Genomic DNA, 20,548 nt, shown 5'->3' with positions numbered 1-20,548 from the left:
ATAGCCTTCATTTCGAAGAACAAGAATAGACTGTCGAGTTTCACATGAAAGTTCTCTTTTTCTAGCCATTTTGAGAGTATAATCGAACCCACAAATGTGGTGCTCCAGGATACTCAACAAGCTCAAAGGATGGCCAGTTTGATATCTTCTCTAACGGGCAAACCCATTTTCAGCTGTGCTAACATAATTGCACAAGGGTTTTCTAATCATCCACTAGTCTTCTAACGCGACTAGGAAACACAATGTACCATGAGAACACTGGAGTGATGGTTGCTGGAAATGAGCCTCTATACACCTATGTAGATATTCCTTTAAAAACAGACTTTTGCAGCTAGTATATATATATAGTCATTTACCACATTAACAACCTGCAGAGTGTATTACTGATTAATTTAATGTTATCTTCATTAAAAAAAAACAGTCAAGTAATCCAGTTCCGCTCGCCACGCTTCAGGCTCATTTTCAGCGTCCGCTCACCACGCTTCGGAGTCGGTGGCCGGCTGTGCTCACCACACTTTATAAAATCAACTCCACACCGACGTGGGGGTATGAAGAGGCCGCAAGGACGCGTACTGCATCCGCTCTCCACGCTTTGGGCTGAAATGGATAGTGGGGGTGTGCTAAATCGCACCGCGGATCGAATTGCATGCAAATCTTATGCAAATTGCATGCGATATTTGCATACGATTTGCATGTGATTTGTATACGTTGCAATCCACAGGGAAGTTCCGTCGTGAAACTACACAAGTACCAACAGCGCTTTTCTTTCGAAAATAAGTAAATGTCTAAGTGACCCCAAACCTTTGAACGGTAGTGTACCCTAACCGTCTTTATAAATAACTGTAACCGGTAATACGCAGCCTATAAGCAGCAGTGTTTCCCTCTGAGCAGACGTGTGAGGGGAGAGGTTGCACAGAGGGCACCCAGAACCCTCGGTAAACGTCACACATTTCCTGGCAGTCCTCACAGCCCGGCTGCACTGGCCATTCTGTTCCTGACCACAGAAACCAGGCAGCCGGAAAGGAGTAACCGCTGGTAAGTAGCTGCCTACACGTGGAATTTGCAGAGCTCTATGTGAATGCAAAGGAATGGTGTAAAGTGGTAAAGGGATCATTGTGAGGTCCACGGATTAGGAACATCACCCACAGAGTAAACGTTGCAGCTTTATACTGCGCTGAGGAACATGGAGCCAGGAAAATGCACATACACTGAACTCCGGCTGCTCTCAAGCCAAAGGTTATATTTATGGTAATGGGTTTTTTTTTTTTTTTTTTTTTTTGCTGGTTGGTGTACGCAGGACTTCCATTACTTCAGTCAGGGAATGCTGTAAGGCATGACGGAGGGGGAATTGCTGAAGCAGGATTTATCCTGCCTCCAGCATGCTGACCTAGTATAATCACCTACATACAGCCTATATGATGAGGTTTTAGGTTTTGTTTTCATCTTAAACCCCTCCCCCCCAACTTGATTTGCGCACTGGGTCTTAAACCCAGACAGGAGACCCGGCAATGCAGAGGCCAGGTGCCCGGCAGGTTCCTGGCCAGTAACCTGCTGCCGCCGACGTGTGATTAATGCTCTTGGCCGCTCTACCCAAAGACAGTATATAGACATTGGACAGGTATAGACAGGGGGCGGAGCCTCGCGTCCTCACTCCTGCGGTGCTGATGGGCACGGACACTGTAAATAATATGCCGGCCAATGCTTCTAAATTGAAAGTACATGGACCGGTCTGAGTCGGAGGCTTCAGGTGCTGAGATGCTGGAGCAGGGGGGCTTCATAGGTTTTGGCCAAGCGGGAGCCTCCATTGCCTCTCGGGGTTCCGCCCAGAGCCGGATTATAATGGGAGCACAAGGGGTCAGTACCCCTGGGCCCCCTTCTAGCTAGGGCCCCCCTGTGGTTGGCATGTACTTTTTAAAAAATGGACCTGAGGATAAAATGTAATCACAACTTATTTAATTGAATATTTTTTTTCTAAAATTCTCAGTAACAAACTTTTGACCTAGGGGTGCCGTGAAAAATATTCTCATACTGTAGGGTGCCTTGATTCAAAAATTTTGGGAACGACTGCTCTGGAGACCGTACATAGAAGGGCAACCAAATGGTGCATGGCCTACATCACAAAACTTACCAGGAAAGACCCAAAAATCTCCATATGTATAGTTTGGAGCAGAGAAGGGAAAGGGGGGGGGGCATGATAGAAACTGTCACATATACAGTACCAAGGGTGTTACAGAGGTCCAGAAGGGAAACATTCTTCAAAGGCAGAAGTATTAGAACACGAGAACGTGCGCTAACACTGGAGGGAGGTTCAGGGGAAATTTGAGGAAAAATGACTTCACAGAAAGGGTAGTGGACAAGTGGAATAGCCTCCCATCAGAGGTGGTAGAGGCTATAGTTCTAGTACAGCAATGAAAACATGCATGGGATAGACATATGCAAATTCTTACAAAAATATAAGGGTTGAGGTTACATAAAGGTTAGAAACAGGGGCAGACTAGATGGGCCGAGTGGTTCTTCTCTGCCCTCATATTCTCTGTTTCTATGTTTTATTAGTCTGGTGATTTGAGACTAGTAGGAGAATAACACCGGCTGCTGATCCGGTCACAGTCCCTAGTGGGCACTCTGGGTATTTTGGGCCTTATTCTGATTGGCTCCCTCCCCCGCGCGAACAATGTTTTCCGTCTGTGCATTTGCCGAGGATGAGTGCGAGTGTCCCGTTCACACCTACCAGTGCGGGCGGAGGCGTGGGGCGGCGGCGACTGGCTGCACCCATGGGAACAGCCAACGTTTCATGGGCGTTCCTATGCAAGCACTGGGCATTCCCATGCAATTGCATCCATTCGCAGCCGTGTGGGGGAATTCACCGAGCGAGAGGGGGGGGAAGCTGTGAGAGCGGCTGGCGGCGTTTCATCCACATTTCACAGCGTTGCGTGTAGACCAGAATTAGGATCATACTTTCAGCATTTGTTGTAATGCTGCAAGTGTGCTAACAGCCGTCGCTGTGGGTCTCATAGGATGTGAGCATTCCTGCAAAGGGCAAACGCCTGACCGCATTTGAGCAATGAGCTCGTTAGAGAATGTTTACAAAACAACTTTCATTCGTTTCCTAAATCTGTCTTTCTTCCTAAGATCGCAGCCCCGCACTCCAATATCGTGTACGCACCACGGCAGGCCACCAAATGTTATTACTTAGATACCGCAGCCGACGTTCCCCCTCCATTTTTAAAATAATAGAAGGCACATGTCACATGGATTTAAGAAAACAAACACATTCCTCAATGGGATCAGGAAAACCATTTGTAACATTTACTGGTGATGGCGAACGGAACAAACAAATCTACACAAGGACAGATCTGAGAACAATGAGACGCTGTTGTGCCATGCGTCATCCAACATTCACTGCAAACAATGCGCCTTGATTTTTGGCCATTGTCTGAGACTTTACGGCTGCCATGTTTATAAATAACAATTCCGTTCTGTTCCCCTATAATCCGATTTACAGGGAAGTGATAAATAGAGCGGCTATTAGCTCCTAGCCATTGTATATCTGCTCTGTACGGTAACAGATGAGGTCACATCTCCGGCCTTACCTGACTCGGTATCAGCAGCTCCTTGTCATCAATATCGATGAGAACTTCATCCCGCGGAGTCATGCTCACGTCATCTGCTGGGGACATGACAAGCGCAGATATGTCATTATTGGCTGCACAGATGTACTATGTGTGTGCGTGAGTGGATAAGGGTAGCTATGGGGCCCAGAGATTTAGGGCGCCTGTACAAATTCTCCAGATTTCTCTGCTATGCAATTGGCTCCGATCCAAAGTCAGTGAGAGGATTGTGTAGTAGTGGATATTAGAATGGTAAGGGGCCACAGTATGTGGTATAATATGAACGGGAGGCCAGTGTAATGTGGCATAATCTCATCTACTCATTGTAATGTGCAGAGTGCCGTTATGTTACATAATAAGAACTGTGCACTGGAATGCGGCATAATATGAAATGGAGGCACTATAGTTTAAATTGAACTTGGGAACGGTAACGTGGCATAATTTGAACTGGAGGGTACTCTAATGTGGCACAGTATTAATAGGTGGGTCTGAAGTGTGGCATAATATGAACTGGGGATAGTGTGGGACGTAAGGTGTACTGGCATCCCTACAATCTAACATCATGTAAACTAGGGAACTACATACAATGGTTCTGAATATACTATTAAAGTAAATGCTCCACTTGCTGCAGTGATAAAGAACCACGAATGCTGATTAAGCACTGAGTGAGCATAAACCCCTGATGGTTCCCCAGGTTACGCTGGAAGGTCAGCTGATATGTTAATAGGATGGGCACAAGGCCTATCAGAGCTGTGGGAGGAGTATAGACAGGGAAGAAAAGGAACATACTCACAGGAAGTTCTTCCTCTGTCTGAAAAAGCTGCTGCAGGATCAGGCAAGGCTGCTCTGCAGCAGACATTTCTTTGGCTTTACAAACGGAGCCTTAATCTATATATTCTCTCTTTCTGTCTTCTAGATCTGTCCCTCTCTATCTTCATCTGTCCCTCTCTAACTAGCTAGTCTAGCCCAGGAGTGATCGCTTACCTGGGTCACTTGCATCATGGCCTACAGGCCGCGCAGGGCTACCCGCCCGCCTGCCCGCCTTCATGATCGTGCGGAGGCTGCCTGGGAGGTCGCTGGGCCTAGCGGCGTGGTCCCTGGTGGTTCCAGTGGGGACCGGAGGAGATCGCGTCGAGGCCTGGCGGCTCCTGAGCCGCCCGCACAGCCTGACGCGAGAGTCGCGGCGCCGGCTGATGACGCGGCCCGGCGCCAGACCTCGCGTACAGCGCATACAGGCCGCGGCGCGCACGGCGGAGGTCGCCGTCCAGGGGGGTCGGGCTGGGGTAGAGCCCGTGCCGCACAAGTACGCGGAAGAGGGCTAGGCCCCCGCACAAAACGCTGGCGCGGCCGCTAGGCCTGGATCGCGGCCTTCCGCCCGGTCCAGCGCCAGAGGCGGATTCGCGCTAGGGAGACAGCCCACCTCCACTCAGCCCCATTATGCTAGGGCCTTGCCCAGCCTCTGCCCCTCATCCAGTCCCATCCTGGCTTCCAGGCTGACCCAAGGGGGTCTCCCCTCCGGAGCCCCCTCTCCCACCTTAATAGACCGGGTAGAGGCCGTGGGCGAGCCAGGGGAGGAGGTCAGGGGCCGAATAGGGCCCAGATGGTGCCAGCAGCCCCCGCTGGCACCCCTAGGGGCCTGAGCATACTGCTGTGCAAATCTCTGCTGGGATCTGGGTAGGTGTTCCGCAGCAGCCATGTTATTCAGCTCTCATGCAGTGCATAGGAGGCAGTGCATGATTGCTGCCACAAGGGGCACTGCTGAGCTCAGACATGGTCTAGACTCTGCGGATCTACTGGTGACTCGTGAGTCATGTAAATAGTTCAGTAGTTCAGTTAGTTCCCTTCCTACAGATCCCTAGACGAATCTCTGACTCATACAGCCATAATGAGGCTGTACAGTGCCTCTGGGCGGCCATGTGTGGTACTGCCTTGCTCAGGCACATGTATGGAACTGAGCCATAGTTTGCACTGCCATGCTGCCTTCATATTAGGTCACGAGTTACACTCCCAATCATGTATAGGATGTTATATACTGTAGCTCTGTTTACTCTACAGGACAAAGAGGGATAGGTATGAACCTTCATAATACATAAAGTGGAGCAGTTTCCCCTAGCAACCGATCGGCTTCGGTCACATTTAGGCTGTGGAAGATAAATGACAGAAACTGACTGGATATTTTGCAAACTCTTTACTTTATCTCTCTCTAAAGTCAGTTACATTGGGGAAAAGGGACATGTTAAATACTGTATTTTAAAGCAAAATAGTGACAGTATATTACTCTGAATTTGGGTATTTTATTGCATATTATGGAAGTTAAAATAATAACCAAAAGGGGATAAGTTTGGCAGAGCTAAACAAAGAATAGGTCCCTATAGTGCGCTTTCGCACTGCCTAAACGCTCCACAAGCTGTATTTAAGGCGGTATTCGAGACAGGTCTGAGCCTTGACATTGCAGTAGATGGCTGCTTTGAATGCCATGTGAATACCATTCACATCAATCAACCCGTTTGATCCCCTCAACACGTTTCAGGGCAGTAGGTAGGGGACGGGTCTGTAGTCTGATGTTTGTTTCTGCTAAATACCGTTTCGAGCCACTCTCACTGCATAACAATGGCCCTAAAACGTGTAGGACCGTTTTGGAATATCGGTGATCGTTCACTGGTAAATCAACTCTGCACTTTCTGTTTGCCTTAAACGTGTTTAAATTGTGAAACAACGGCAATATTCCGTTCAGCGCAGTGTGAAGGGGGTATAAGGGTGCTGTATAATTCACTGCTTCTAAAATAGGTTTAATAAATCAGATTATTCCCATCTGATCATCCTAACAAGAATATTACTCCTCCAATGAGCTAGTATAAAAACCCCTGCTCTGCGGGTAATAAGTTAGGCCCTTATTCTGATTCGCGCGGTACGGCCCGCGTGCGGCCGTACCGCCGATGTTTTCCGTCTGCACATGCGCAGAGGTCAATCTGCGCATGTGCAGGCGAATTCGCCGCACATAACGTTACTACGCCGCAAAGGGGGCGTATAGGGGAGTGAGGGGCTTCATGCCCTCATTTCCCTATGTATACGCCCCGCGTTTCATGGGCGTTCCCATGCAAACGCGGGGCGTACGCATGCTAATGAGGGCATGACGCAACTCATGGGGGCGGAAAGCTGACGTCGCCGGATGTCAGCTTTCAGCCCCCATACAAGCTACCACACGGACGATTGTCCGTGTGGTCTCAGCTTGCGGGAGCTGCCGCGGCGTGCGGACCTGCCTTCGATGGTCGACGACCATCGAATGCAGGGGGCAGCTCCCACCATGGTGGAGGCGTAGCCTCCACCATTTTTATGCGGATCGCCAGCCGTCCGTGTACGGACGGCCGTGGCGATCCGTAGGGTGGGCGGGGATTCGTCTGGTGCGGTCGGAGCCGCATATGCGGCTCGACCGCACCAACCAGAATAAGGGCCTTAGTCTGGTTCATCTAGTTCTAATCACTCCTCTCAGTCTCTGATGGTATAGTGAGCCGGACGGACTGCCGTAGGTAGGCTCGAGTGGAGGTCGTCCCGAATATAAGACTAAGCACCTAAGTCTACATCACATACTGGGAAAGCTTATTGACTCGAGTGGGACCCTCACTTGAGTATAAGCCGAGACGGGCTTTTTCGGCATTAAAAATGTTATCGAAAAGTGAGCTTATACTCGAGTATATATATATGGTAGTCTTCTGAGCTAATCTTTTGGGTGAACTAGATCGTAATGAATTAGTCAAAAAAATTAACTAGATTTCCCATCACTAAGGGGTAGGCCGCGGCAATGGCGCCAGGACCTCCTGGCAGCCCGGGGGGTTGGGCAGAGCTAGTGCCCATGGCGCAACTACCCCGGGGGCGGCAGGGCCGCTGGGATGATGCCACTGCCCAGTCCCCGACATTGGGGAGGTACAGCATCTTGGCGCGATGGTTAACGCCATGTGGCAGGCTTCGACTCCCATAAGGGGCACCACCATATTATATAGTGAGGCCGTTAGAGGCAGGGGGCGGGGTACTACTGCCACGATCACTGCACGCCCCGCTGGCATTCCCGGCAGTACAGATGGTGGAATGGTTAGCATCACTGCCTCACAGCACCGATGGCATTGGTTTGGTTCCCACCATGGCTCCAACTGTGAGATGTTTGTATATTCTCCCTTTAGACTGGCCTGCGGGGTGACGTGTGACAGGGATGTAGGGCTGGTAGTGCAGGCTACCGGGGACGGCCACCCCCCTTCCCCTATTGTGGGACCCCAGTCACTCCTGTCCATCCCCGGGGACATGCCTTCTGCAGGACCGGCCAGGCGACGATGGCTGCGGAGGACCGGGCTGGTCCCTCAAGGCAGCGCTGAAAGGGGGTCTCGGGTAGTTCCCGAAAATACTTCCCCTTTGTTGGGCTGGCGCGGTGTAGGGCCCCTGCCACCTACTGCCTGTAAGAGAGTACAGCAGTTTATGGCCCCTTTTGAATTCCTTCATGGACCGCAGGTCTGGGCTTTCCCCTACTGGGGCTCTGCCAGCTCCCAACCCTGTTATTTTGCCTGCCCTGATGAGCTGCCTGGGGTTACAGCCTCTTCAGTGTGGCGCCCGTAATTGTGTCCCCAACGTGTGCAGTGGCACAGGAGCTCAGGCCGTTTGCCACTTAGGCCTCACAGGGCGGGCCAGATCCTCCTCCGGTGGTTGTTCCTGGAACTCGGCTGTTGGGACCCCTGGCATGTCCACAGAGGTGAGCCTCATGCCGGAGGCAGGCACTTCAGGTGATTAGCATGGAATGGAGGGGCTAGCCATGAGGGCTATCATGCCCGGGACATTGTGGTGCCATCAGGAAGGATGGCACGAGGGGGAACAGTTTAGGCTGTCTGCCCCTCATGCAGGTAAGACACCTGGTGCGGCTATGGTGGCCGTTGTCTGGAGTTGGTACTCCTTGGGGCGTTGTTGCCTCAGTACGCAGGATGCTGGCAGGGGTGCCTTTCTTTTTATCGGCATGGTAGGGCGGACCCGTCCCGGTCCTTTCTGGTGCCCAGTGCGTTGCGTGGACGGCTGCGCGCCTCGCCGGCACTCCCAGACTGCAGGCGACCAATTGATTTGACATTGCTCCCAGCCTTGCTGGGTGCCCTGAGGGACATTTTGCTGGCCTGACTATGAGGTCCTGCTGTTCCGAATGGCGTATGCAACGGCGTATCATGGTGCCTTCAGGTTTGGGGAGCTGGTGGCGCCGTCAAAGCGAATGCCCTCACCACTGACCGTGGATGACCTGGTGGTCCATGTGGATTCGGTGCTATGTCACCTGCGACGATCTAAGACGGACCAGGCTGGGAGGGGGCGGTGGCTGTCCTTGCTCCCGTGCACGGTGGAAAGGGCGTGCCCTGTGACGTTGGTCTCGGCCTTCGCCCAGGTGCGCCCGGACCTTCCAGGCGCATGGCTGATGCACGAGGATGGGTCACCGCTCACCAAATACCAATTTTGTCACGTCTTGGGACGGGCGCTGGAGGCCACGGGTCTCGATCCTAAGGAATTCGGGTCTCATTCCTTTAGGATTGGGGCTGCTACCTTGGCGGCTGCGGAGGGCCGCTCCGACGCAGAGATTCAATCTCTGGGTCGATGGCGCTCGGCAGCATTCCGGAGGTACATTCGGCCAGCTTTATCTGTCACTTTTCACCATGGTCGACTGGACGCATAAGCGCTCGTCAACTTACAGTGGGGGCCTTGAGGTGTGTTTTCACATCCGTCTGGGGGCACAACTCGGCTATAATTACAATCTGGCATGGCGTACCTGTTAGTTTACTCCAGACGGTGTGTTTTGTGCCTCAAGAGCTGGTCGGCCACGGTTTTTCTCATTCCTCTCTCTAACAAGCGTGGGAATGCATGGTATGCAAGCTTGTCGACAGCCTTCTAACCTCTTTATAAATATTTCAGGTCGACAGGACGTTAAGTCCATTTGGATGATTGGACATTCCTTTGTCTATTGGGCTTCCAGGGCAAACATAGTATCTGATGTACGCGTGTTTGGTCAAGCTGGGCAGGTTAGGTGGCTGGGTGAGAGAGAGGTATGCTATGAAAAGGGCTGCAGGCTGGGCTGATTCGAGCCCTGAGAAATTTTGGGGTCCCGAGAGTCATCATATTCCACCTGGGTGGCAATGACTTAGGGCGGGTGACCGCTCTCGAGCTACGCTCAGTGATTGTGCGGGACCTCTATTTTATTTCTTTGTATTTGCCTGCATGAAAGTTGGTGTGGTCCTCCATTATATCGAGGATAGTGTGAAGGAATGCGATGTCCTGCCCCCGCCTGGAGCGTTCACGGAAGACGGTGAACCCTGCAGTTGAGAAGTATCTGCTGACCAATGGCGGGGGTGTTATTCGCCATGACGCCATCAGCTTTTAGCGGAGTGCGCTGTATAGGAGCGATGGTGTTCATCTGAGCCCGGAGGGCGTGGCTCTGTTTTTGGGCGATGTCTTTAGTTGGTTAGATACACAGTGCTGAGCGTTTTTCCTACTTGGTGGCGGTGCTGCGGCTTAGGGCCTAGCTTTGGCGGTAAAGAACGGTCATCCTTGTAAGATCTTGATGTGTGTGTGTGTGTAGATAGTGGGGTGTCGCTCTCTCCTGACATCGATGGTCATCGGCCATGCTCCCGCCCGGGGTGGTGGTCACCACTAGCACGAGTGGATGACCGGGGAGAGCGATCACCAGCGATGGTGTGTATGGTAACATCTTTAACCCCACTTTCCTATAATGACCGTTCTTTGGTGCCGCCACCATTATATATATAGTTAGTTTAATTGTCAAAATAAATTGACATTCATTTTGAAACGCCAGCACTTGTGTCTGTGTCTTTTTTATTAGATAAGTTAGTGTTAAGGTTTAGGTTAATTTTATGGTGAGATGGAAAGGTGTGGACCTGGGGATACCTGATGGGGAGTTTAAGAACCACGAATGCTGATTAAGCACTGAGTGAGCATAAACCCCTGATGGTTCCCCAGGTTACGCTGGAAGGTCAGCTGATATGTTAATAGGATGGGCACAAGGCCTATCAGAGCTGTGGGAGGAGTATAGACAGGGAAGAAAAGGAACATACTCACAGGAAGTTCTTCCTCTGTCTGAAAAAGCCCCGCCCACCCTTCCCTATTTCTTTTCTCTTCGGCGGCGGTAAAGAACGGTCATCCTTGTAAGATCTTGATGTGTGTGTGTGTAGATAGTGGGGTGTCGCTCTCTCCTGACATCGATGGTCATCGGCCATGCTCCCGCCCGGGGTGGTGGTCACCACTAGCACGAGTGGATGACCGGGGAGAGCGATCACCAGCGATGGTGTGTATGGTAACATCTTTAACCCCACTTTCCTATAATGACCGTTCTTTGGTGCCGCCACCATTATATATATAGTTAGTTTAATTGTCAAAATAAATTGACATTCATTTTGAAACGCCAGCACTTGTGTCTGTGTCTTTTTTATTAGATAAGTTAGTGTTAAGGTTTAGGTTAATTTTATGGTGAGATGGAAAGGTGTGGACCTGGGGATACCTGATGGGGAGTTTATTTTATTTCTATGCAAACATATATTGATCCAGCGCCAGCCTATTCCATTGCGCTTTATAATTAGGTAGGCACAGTAATAAAGCGAGACAGGGTAATGACACACAGACAGAGGTAAGAGTTTGGCTCGCAGGCTTACACTCTAATGGATGCTTGGTGACTGCATGGCCCAGCCTTTGAATTAACCGCAAGTTCATTCAAAGCCACAACATTGCAATTTGCCCCTTTCGTAGTTAACTGAATTGATCCCAGATCAATGGGAACATGCCTGTGCACAGAAGCATAGGTACAATACAGAGACGTACACACCAGTCTGAACGAGCCTGACGGGGGGCTGGGATGGACAGGAAAGGGACAGGGGGGTAAACTAGAGGAAGGAGGGCCTTGCCCGCAAGAGCTTACATTCTGAAAGGGGAGTGGCTGGCACAAATGAGGATGAGTAGGAGGGGGGAGGAGCTGGGATGAGGACTGTTAGGCTTTCATGTACCTATTGTACAGTATTTGTGAAGTTTGCCGTTTTGCTGTACAAAATAATAAATTGATTTCCCTTGCAGCTTGTTTTGAATAGGGTGTGGTCAGGCAGGTCGCTCTGTCTCACTGGGGTACAAATGTACAGTAACTCATAACATCCAATCAGCAGTAGCCTACTACCAGCCGGTAAACGTTTATTATGTAAGCGAAGGTCTGATTGGTTACTCTGGGTAACTGCACAAACAGAGCTGTATCCTTCTCCAAATATTGAAATACACCACATGGTGAGATATTTATAGAACTTTATACACTATATTAAAATATAGGGTTCTGGCTGAGCATAAAGGAACGGCGGGGGAAATACGCTGCCAGTATGAGAACATTATAACGCCAGGCTGGAGATAAACTGATAACAGTGGGATAACACCTCTGCTGCACTGAGGTGGGTTTTACACATTTTATATAGAAATTTCCACTAATCGTTTTACGATTTACATGAAGCAGATGTGATTTATAGTGACGCGTGTGTATGCCAGGTATCGCAGGGTGCAGTTACTGCTCTGAGCTGTCAGCCATCAGAGAACACAGGAGGAGAGAATCGGTGATAAGGGAGGAGAAGTGAGCCACAGGAGAAGTGGCCCATGGCAACCAATCAGCTGCTCTGTATATTATTATGCAAATTATAGGTGTTACTTCAGTGCTGATTGGTTACCAAGGGCCACTTTTCCTCCCTCCACACATATGTACAAGGACAGATGCTGCAGGTATGGACTAATTAACCCATCAGTTAGCAGATCACTTGTCCCATGAAATGTTGGTGGTTACTGGGAGGCGACCATGCGATTGTTCAGAACTGATCCGTCTTGTGAGTGTCATGGGTGTGAGGACTGACTTCCATGTCCACGCTGTATGCTGATGGCCGACTATTCACCCACTGAGCTTGTATATAAGTCGCACTGCACATCTGCTGCAATGGTCTTGTAAGTGAGGATATATTTGCTAAGCGAGTGACAGTCAGGGAGCAGTAACAGTGGAGCGGCCACTCAAATGCAGGCGTGACGAGAACGTCACGTTTCCAAACCCATAAAGTCCTCTCTGCTGTGGTGCTTCTATCACACTCTGGTCTGTATTCCTGCTTTGAGATACAGACCAGACTGTAGAAGAAGCACAGACTGTGCTACAATGAAAACTACCACCTCCAACCTCCCAAACCTCAACTCAACTTCTAACTGCAGCGAGCACCAAAGGCATAACATACCAGACTATCCCATCAGATCAGGACTATCCCATCCAATCAGGACTATTCCATCAGGACTATCCCATCAGATCAGGACTATTCCATCAGATCAGGACTATCCCATCAAATCAGGACTATCCCATCAGATCAGGACTATCCCATCAGATCAGGACTATCCCATCCGATCAGGACTATCCCATCCGATCAGGACTATCCCATCCGATCAGGACTATCCCATCCGATCAGGACTATCCCATCCGATCAGGACTATCCCATCCGATCAGGACTATCCCATCAGATCAGGACTATCCCATCAAATCAGGACTATCCCATCAGATCATGACTATCCCATCAAATCAGGGCTATCCCATCAGAGCAGGACTATACCATCAAATCAGGACTATTCCATCAGATCAGGACTATACCATCAGATCAGGACTATCCCATCAAATCAGGACTATCCCATCAGATCAGGACTATCCCATCAAATCAGGACTATCCCATCAGATCAGGACTATCCCATCAAATCAGGACTATCCCATCAGATCAGGACTATCCCATCAGATCAGGACTATTCCATGAAATCAGGACTATCACATCAGGACTAACCCATCAGATCAGGACTATGCCATCAGATCAGGACTATGCCATCAGATCAGGACTAACCCATCAGATCAGGACTATACCATCAGATCAGGACTATCCCATCAAATCAGGACTATCCCATCAAATCAGGACTATCCCATCAGATCAGGACTATACCATCAAATCAGGACTATTCCATCAGATCAGGACTATACCATCAGATCAGGACTATCCCATCAAATCAGGACTATCCCATCAGATCAGGACTATCCCATCAAATCAGGACTATCCCATCAGATCAGGACTATCCCATCAAATCAGGACTATCCCATCAGATCAGGACTATCCCATCAGATCAGGACTATTCCATCAAATCAGGACTATCACATCAGGACTATCCCATCAGATCAGGACTATTCCATCAGATCAGGACTATGCCATCAGATCAGGACTAACCCATCAGATCAGGACTATACCATCAGATCAGGACTATCCCATCAAATCAGGACTATCCCATCTGATCAGGACTATCCCATCAAATCAGGACTATCCCATCAGATCAGGACTATCCCATCAAATCAGGACTATCCCATCAGATCAGGACTATCCCATCAAATCAGGATTAATCCATCAGATCAGGACTATCCCATCAAATCAGGATTAACCCATCAGATCAGGACTATCCCATTGAAATTGAGAGTGTTGGGTCTTCGGCCAGAGGTCCATTAGCAGATATTGGAGCCGATTCAGACTTGTTCGCACAGATCTGAATCCGGCCCCGTCCTGGATGGTGGAAGAGTGTGTCACTCATGTGCATGTTCACCTCCCCGGAGCGATCGCCTTCGGCGAGTTCTACACTCCCGGGGCTTTGCATAATGATTGACAGGCAGGGGGTGGTCACAGCATTTCATGGGCGTTCCCACAAAAACGGTGGGCATACCCCTGCGAAAGCAGACATCACATGACGCCAGCGCCCTTCCCCAATTCACTAATCTACGTGCAGGATACAAGTAAGCCCAGGCTCAAGGTGCCCATACACGTCCCAATGCGGGCTGTGCGATGTGTAACTGCGATGTGTAACTGCGATGCGTGCTAGTTAAGCACAGAACACACGCCCGCAGCAGGACGTTTATGGGCGGCATTACTTTCATATGCGAAGGGAGGAAAAATCATTCAATGGCGAGTGACCATCGAATGATTTTTTCCCCCTGTGCGGCTGCACGTGAGCGGATGTGTGAGCGTACACCTCCGCTAGCATCCTCACGCGGTGATTCGGTCAGTGGGATCGGTGTGCGTTTGGCGCTCGCCTGCTCGCTAGCCAGCGAATATATACGCAGCCCAGTGAGCTGGCCTGAATTACCCCCCACTGCCCGTTATGCTGCTATTGTACAGTATATGGGAAATATGAGATGCAACAGAAAGGCAGCCAACAGGTGGCAGCACGGTGTCTGATGTTCGTACTGTCTGCTCCTCCCTCATTTCCAACCACATTCACAATCCATTACACACTGGTTAGATAATTCTGTCCATTTGGGCAAAACAACTGCATACATGACCTTTAGCAAAATATACACCTGACCCTTCTAATCTGCAGGAACAGTCCCCTCCGCTACATACGCACCAGCAATAAAGATCCTGTATAGCAGCAATCAGACAGTGACACTCCTTCCATTACAGTGTACGACTCCACAGTGACCTCATATATCCTTGTATATATTACATTACGCTCTATGTCGTCTGCAGAAATCATCCCGTTACTGAGAACCCTGCAATCTGCAATCTTCCCATAATTGATATTGCATGTATATTGTGGCTGGCCCGGAGAGCGGAGATCCAGGATCATTCTGAAGAATTGTGTTCTGCGTTGGAAAAGTATCATTAAACTGTAAGCAGTCAATGGCAGCTCTGTGCTATGGGATGTCCTATTTAATAGGCAGACACCTCAATATCCACATGGCTTATTGGTAAGTCTGGGGCCTGACGTGTTAACGAGACGAGCCGCTCCGGGCTAAGGAAAACACACCTCTACTAGTAATATTTCCAACCAGAGGGGGAAAAACTCTTTGAAAACACAGTATTATTTGAATTCAAAAGAAACACCAATTATTCTCGCAGTGGGGAAGGCGGTGAGCTGAGTGTTACATTAAATAAAATAAAAAAATAAAAAACACGCCTGCCAGGATAAAGAAAACGGGGTGTCCAGACTTGTAAATCCTGGCGCGGGCCCAAGGTAAAGACAAAGCGTTCGGAGGAGAGTGTGCCAGAGCTGGGGCTGTATCCATCGCCGTGGCGAGCGACACAGACCTAGCTTCACGCGTCACCTTCCATGTATGAGACACATTAGAGGTTGCGTGTGTTTGAGGGGGGGGGGGGAGGTGCCTGCTACCGGGATCACCTATTCTCTGTTACCTGCTCCGTGAGGTTACGTCACCACAGATGAGAGAAAGTGATCAGGAAACGAATCCCTCGAAGCAATGCGTGGACAGGTAGCTGGCTTATTGGGATGGGACGGGTCAACAAAGTCAAGAGTCCCAAACCCAACAGAGAGCATTTGTGATGAGGTGGCTGTGACATTGATCCGAGCGGAATATGGAGTCCCAGCGTACATAGCGAATCATGAGACGGTATAATTGTACATGACTGTATACCTACCGGGGAATCCTTCCTCCGTATCTGTATCTTCCGCATTGGGATCACAGTAAAATTCCTCCAACGAGTTGATGGTACATTGTCCCACCACCGGCTTCCTCCCAAACTGCCGATTGTCAATCACCTTTACGATGATGGGAGGACAGTAGAGGCCTTCTCTGGGCAGTCTCTGCATAGGAAGAAGATATAAGGGTTAGCGTCCTGCGAGTTCCTACAGCCATTGTACAGAAAAACAACCGGCCTTCATTTCCATAAAGAGAAGGAACGTGGTAGCAGCGAGGTGGCATTTACCTGCTTGCTAGGCAGCAAATATACACAGTCTAGCACAGGGCTGGGAAATTGCGGCCTTCCAGATGTTGAGGAACTACACATCCCAGCATGCCTTGCATCAGTTTCAGCATGGCCACATAGCAAAACTAATGCAAAGCATCCTGGGATGTGTAGTTCCTCAACATCTGGAGGGCCGCAATTGCCCAGCCCTGGTCTAGCAGATAGGTCTGAATCAGGCCCAAAGTCACATAATTCTCCCCGTACTACACCAATAAACAGCCAGCCAATCAGCTCCTACCTGTCATGTCACAGACTGTGTTTGAAAAATGTCAGGCAGGAGCTGATTGGCTGGTGGTTTATCACTCTCCATTTTATGACTTAGTGCATCTGGTACTAAATTGTGCACCATTCTCATTTTGTAACAACCCTCCTTAAAAAGTGTCAACCAATAAGTTTCCAGCTATCATTTCTCAAGTACGCTTAATAAACTGATAGTGAGAATCTGGTTACTATGGGCAACTTCTGCACCTTGCCATCTGGCACAAGATGCTTGTGTAAGGCATGTCAGCCATTCATAAAGCCTCATATGTGGGAGCATTGTGTCCCAACGCCCACAGGAACAAGGGGCAGCACCATCTGCTAACGTGTGATAGAGAAGGTGGCGTCTGTACAAGCACCCCTAAGAAAAGAGGTTAAAGTGGAGAAAGATACGGGGTAGATGTATGAAGCAGTGATAAGGGAGAAGGGAGCCAGAGGAGAAGTGTCCCATGGCAACCAATCAGCACCGAAGTAACATCTATAATTTGCATAATATAAAATTATACAGAGCAGCTGATTGGCTGCCATGGGCCACATCTCCTCTGGCTCACTTCCCTTATCACTGCTTCATACATCTACCCCTCAGTACCAGCCTATCAGCTTCCACCTGTCATGTTACAGGCTGTGTTTGAAAAAGGACAGTTAGGAGCGGACTAGTTGGTACTTTATCTTTTCCTACTTTATCTCTCTCTGGGCCACTAAGCTTCAAAAGTGATATAATGGAGAGCGATAAACGACCAGCCAATCAGTTCCTACCTGACATTTTTCAAACACAGTCTGTGACATAAGCAATTGTCCTCTATGGGACACACAGGCGCTGGTGTGGGTTAAAATCCCAGCTGCTGTGCCGGGGTGCGGTAGTATAGAGTCTGCGACATGGCAGGAGCTGATTGGCTGGTGGTTTATCACTCTCCATTTTATCACTTTTGAAGCTTAGTACATCTGGCCCTCTATGCTTTGATAAATCTAGCACTAAGCAATGTAAACTAGCACAAATGGAGACACAAAGCCAGGATTTCTGATAATAGTGTATAATAATTATGCATGTTGTTATTATTATCATCATCATTATTATTATATTGTAGTTACTATCTGTAACAAAAGCTCAATAAACAGATTTCAGAATGCAAAGCCCCAATTCTTATGTAGCTGATTCCTCATTGATCAGATTGTAAGCTCTTGTGAATCAGACCTTTGCAACCCTACAGTATGTGCCGGGTGTAATTATTATTTCAGGCTGCATCCCAGTAATCAGCAGCGGGTGACCGTCGCGCCACCAGAGAAGGCTCAGCAGCCTGGCACTCAGGCTCTGCATCTCATCCTAATGCGATCCCTCCAGCCCTCGGCACCAGGCCTCCGGGGTAATATTCCCAGCGCTGGTGATAAACGGCCTCCTACCTTGTGATATAAGAAACACATGCCGGCTCTCTCGCAGCTCTGGAATATCGTCCTGTAAAAGTGGCTGAACCTCGGCCAAGAGGGGTTTTATAGGCACCTGGGCTTCCTTACCGTGCGAGGGCCGGGGGAGAAATCTGCTTACTGTATTAAGGCTCTTACCACTTCCATGAAGAGGACGCACACATCAAAGTTGGGGTTCTTTTTGACGTTTTTAATAACGCAAGACTGGATCATTTCATCGCCACACTCCACAATGAGGCTGGGGGACGTCACGCTGGCCAGCTGGTAGCTCTTAAGGTTTCTCAGACCCCATGCCAAAACCTGCAGCCAGAGTGGGCATAAAGATTACATTTCAATGATTTGTTTAATACCTGGCATCGTCTCGTCATTGTAACCACTAGAAAGGGAGCGGGGAAACCCTTCTATTAGAATAACCACAAGCGAGACAACCACTAAAGGTCGACACCTTAAAACAAATCGACATCGGTAAGGTCGACAGGGTCGGACGGTCGACACAAGCATTAGGTTACCAATGGGAAGGTCGACAGTCAAAAGGTCAACATGAGTTTTTCACCTTTTTTTTTTTAGCCGACATGTGCCGACAGGCGGTATTTCATGTCCTACCCTACCATCCACTACGGCGGGGCGGGAGAATATAATAGTGTGCCGAGCGCAGCGAGGGGACACGGTACACTTAGACGGTGACCATGTCAACTGTGTCGACATTTGTGAAAAACTTCCCATTGTCGAACTAATGCTTGTGTCGGCCTTTCGAACCTTCAGTGGTCAACCCAATGCATGTTGACCTAAATTGGGTTGAGCCAATGACCCATACCCATACACGATAATATTTTAGTACCCTGGCACTCCAGTGTTGAGCGACCTGATAGGTCGCAATGGGGCAACCAAATGTACAGTAGGACAAGTACCGTTTTTTCAGGGATATCCACATACATACAAGTATCACCCCGATGTACCATTGAGTGATCTCCATATCAAACATAGTCCCTCTATTCACAACAGCAGCCACAACCCCCATAAGCTTCCATGAGGGATGAGATGATGTCAGATTTACCACAACCTATTAGTCTATCAACTCTGCACTGACCCCCATGAACGATGTATGTAACATGTATGTAGCATGTGAAGCGTGGATTTCTTCCAGGTTCTCCAATTGCCTGTCTGCTGATTAGAGTAGTTTAATATCTGCTCAGTGCCAGGTATAGATGCTTACTGTATGTTGTATGTGATTATTGCACAATGAGGTATAATATCTGCTTAGTGCCAGGTATAGATGCTTACTGTATGTTGTATGTGATTATTGCACAATGAGGTATAATATCTGCTCAGTGCCAGGTATAGATGCTTACTGTATGTTGTATGTGATTATTGCACAATGAGGTATAATATCTGCTTAGTGCCAGGTATAGATGCTTACTGTATGTTGTATGTGATTATTGCACAATGAGGTATAATATCTGCTCATTGCCAGGTATAGATGCTTACTGTATGTTGTATGTGATTATTGCACAACGAGGTATAATATCTGCTTAGTGCCAGGTATAGATGCTAACCGTATGTTGTATGTGATTATTGCACAATGAGGTATAATATCTGCTTAGTGCCAGGTATAGATGCTTACTGTATGTTGTATGTGATTATTGCACAATGAGGTATAATATCTGCTTAGTGCCAGGTATAGATGCTTACTGTATGTTGTATGTGATTATTGCACAATGAGGTATAATATCTGCTTAGTGCCAGGTATAGATGCTTACTGTATGTTGTATGTGATTATTGCACAATGAGGTATAATATCTGCTTAGTGCCAGGTATAGATGCTTACTGTATGTTGTATGTGATTATTGCACAATGAGGTACAATATCTGCTTAGTGCCAGGTATAGATGCTTACCGTATGTTGTATGTGATTATTGCACAACGAGGTAGAATATCTACTTAGTGCCAGGTATAGATGCTTACTGTATGTTGTATGTGATTATTGCACAACGAGGTATAATATCTGCTTAGTGCCAGGTATAGATGCTAACCGTATGTTGTATGTGATTATTGCACAATGAGGTATAATATCTGCTTAGTGCCAGGTATAGATGCTTACTGTATGTTGTATGTGATTATTGCACAATGAGGTATAATATCTGCTTAGTGCCAGGTATAGATGCTTACTGTATGTTGTATGTGATTATTGCACAATGAGGTATAATATCTGCTTAGTGCCAGGTATAGATGCTTACTGTATGTTGTATGTGATTATTGCACAATGAGGTATAATATCTGCTTAGTGCCAGGTATAGATGCTTACCGTATGTTGTATGTGATTATTGCACAATGAGGTATAATATCTGCTTAGTGCCAGGTATAGATGCTTACCGTATGTTGTATGTGATTATTGCACAATGAGGTATAATATCTGCTTAGTGCCAGGTATAGATGCATACTGTATGTTGTATGTGAT

At 48.5% G+C, this 20,548-nt stretch overlaps 1 protein-coding gene across 9 annotated transcripts in view; it reads right to left on the bottom strand.

Moving 5' to 3' along the window:
• Positions 1–20,548, bottom strand: part of DYSF (dysferlin) — a 248,303-nt gene that overhangs the window by 56,734 nt on the left and 171,021 nt on the right. For 5 of the 9 annotated variants that reach the window (XM_083187755.1, XM_083188146.1, XM_083188073.1 and 2 more), the window contains 3 exons: positions 18,233–18,394; positions 16,091–16,256; positions 3,591–3,667 (listed from right to left, as the gene is read on the bottom strand). In XM_083187755.1, coding sequence (XP_083043881.1) covers positions 3,591–3,667; positions 16,091–16,256; positions 18,233–18,394 — 405 coding nt within the window. The remainder of the gene's footprint in view (positions 1–3,590; positions 3,668–16,090; positions 16,257–18,232; positions 18,395–20,548) is intronic. The other 4 variants (XM_083187910.1, XM_083188223.1, XM_083188390.1 and 1 more) reach the window with 1 other exon arrangement.

This window comes from Crinia signifera, chromosome 1 (assembly GCF_055691185.1).
Source record: "Crinia signifera chromosome 1, ASM5569118v1, whole genome shotgun sequence".
In the NCBI taxonomy this organism is placed as follows: domain Eukaryota; kingdom Metazoa; phylum Chordata; class Amphibia; order Anura; family Myobatrachidae; genus Crinia; species Crinia signifera.
The sequence above is the reverse complement of the archived record's forward strand: the minus strand, read 5'-3'. Positions and strand labels throughout refer to the sequence as shown.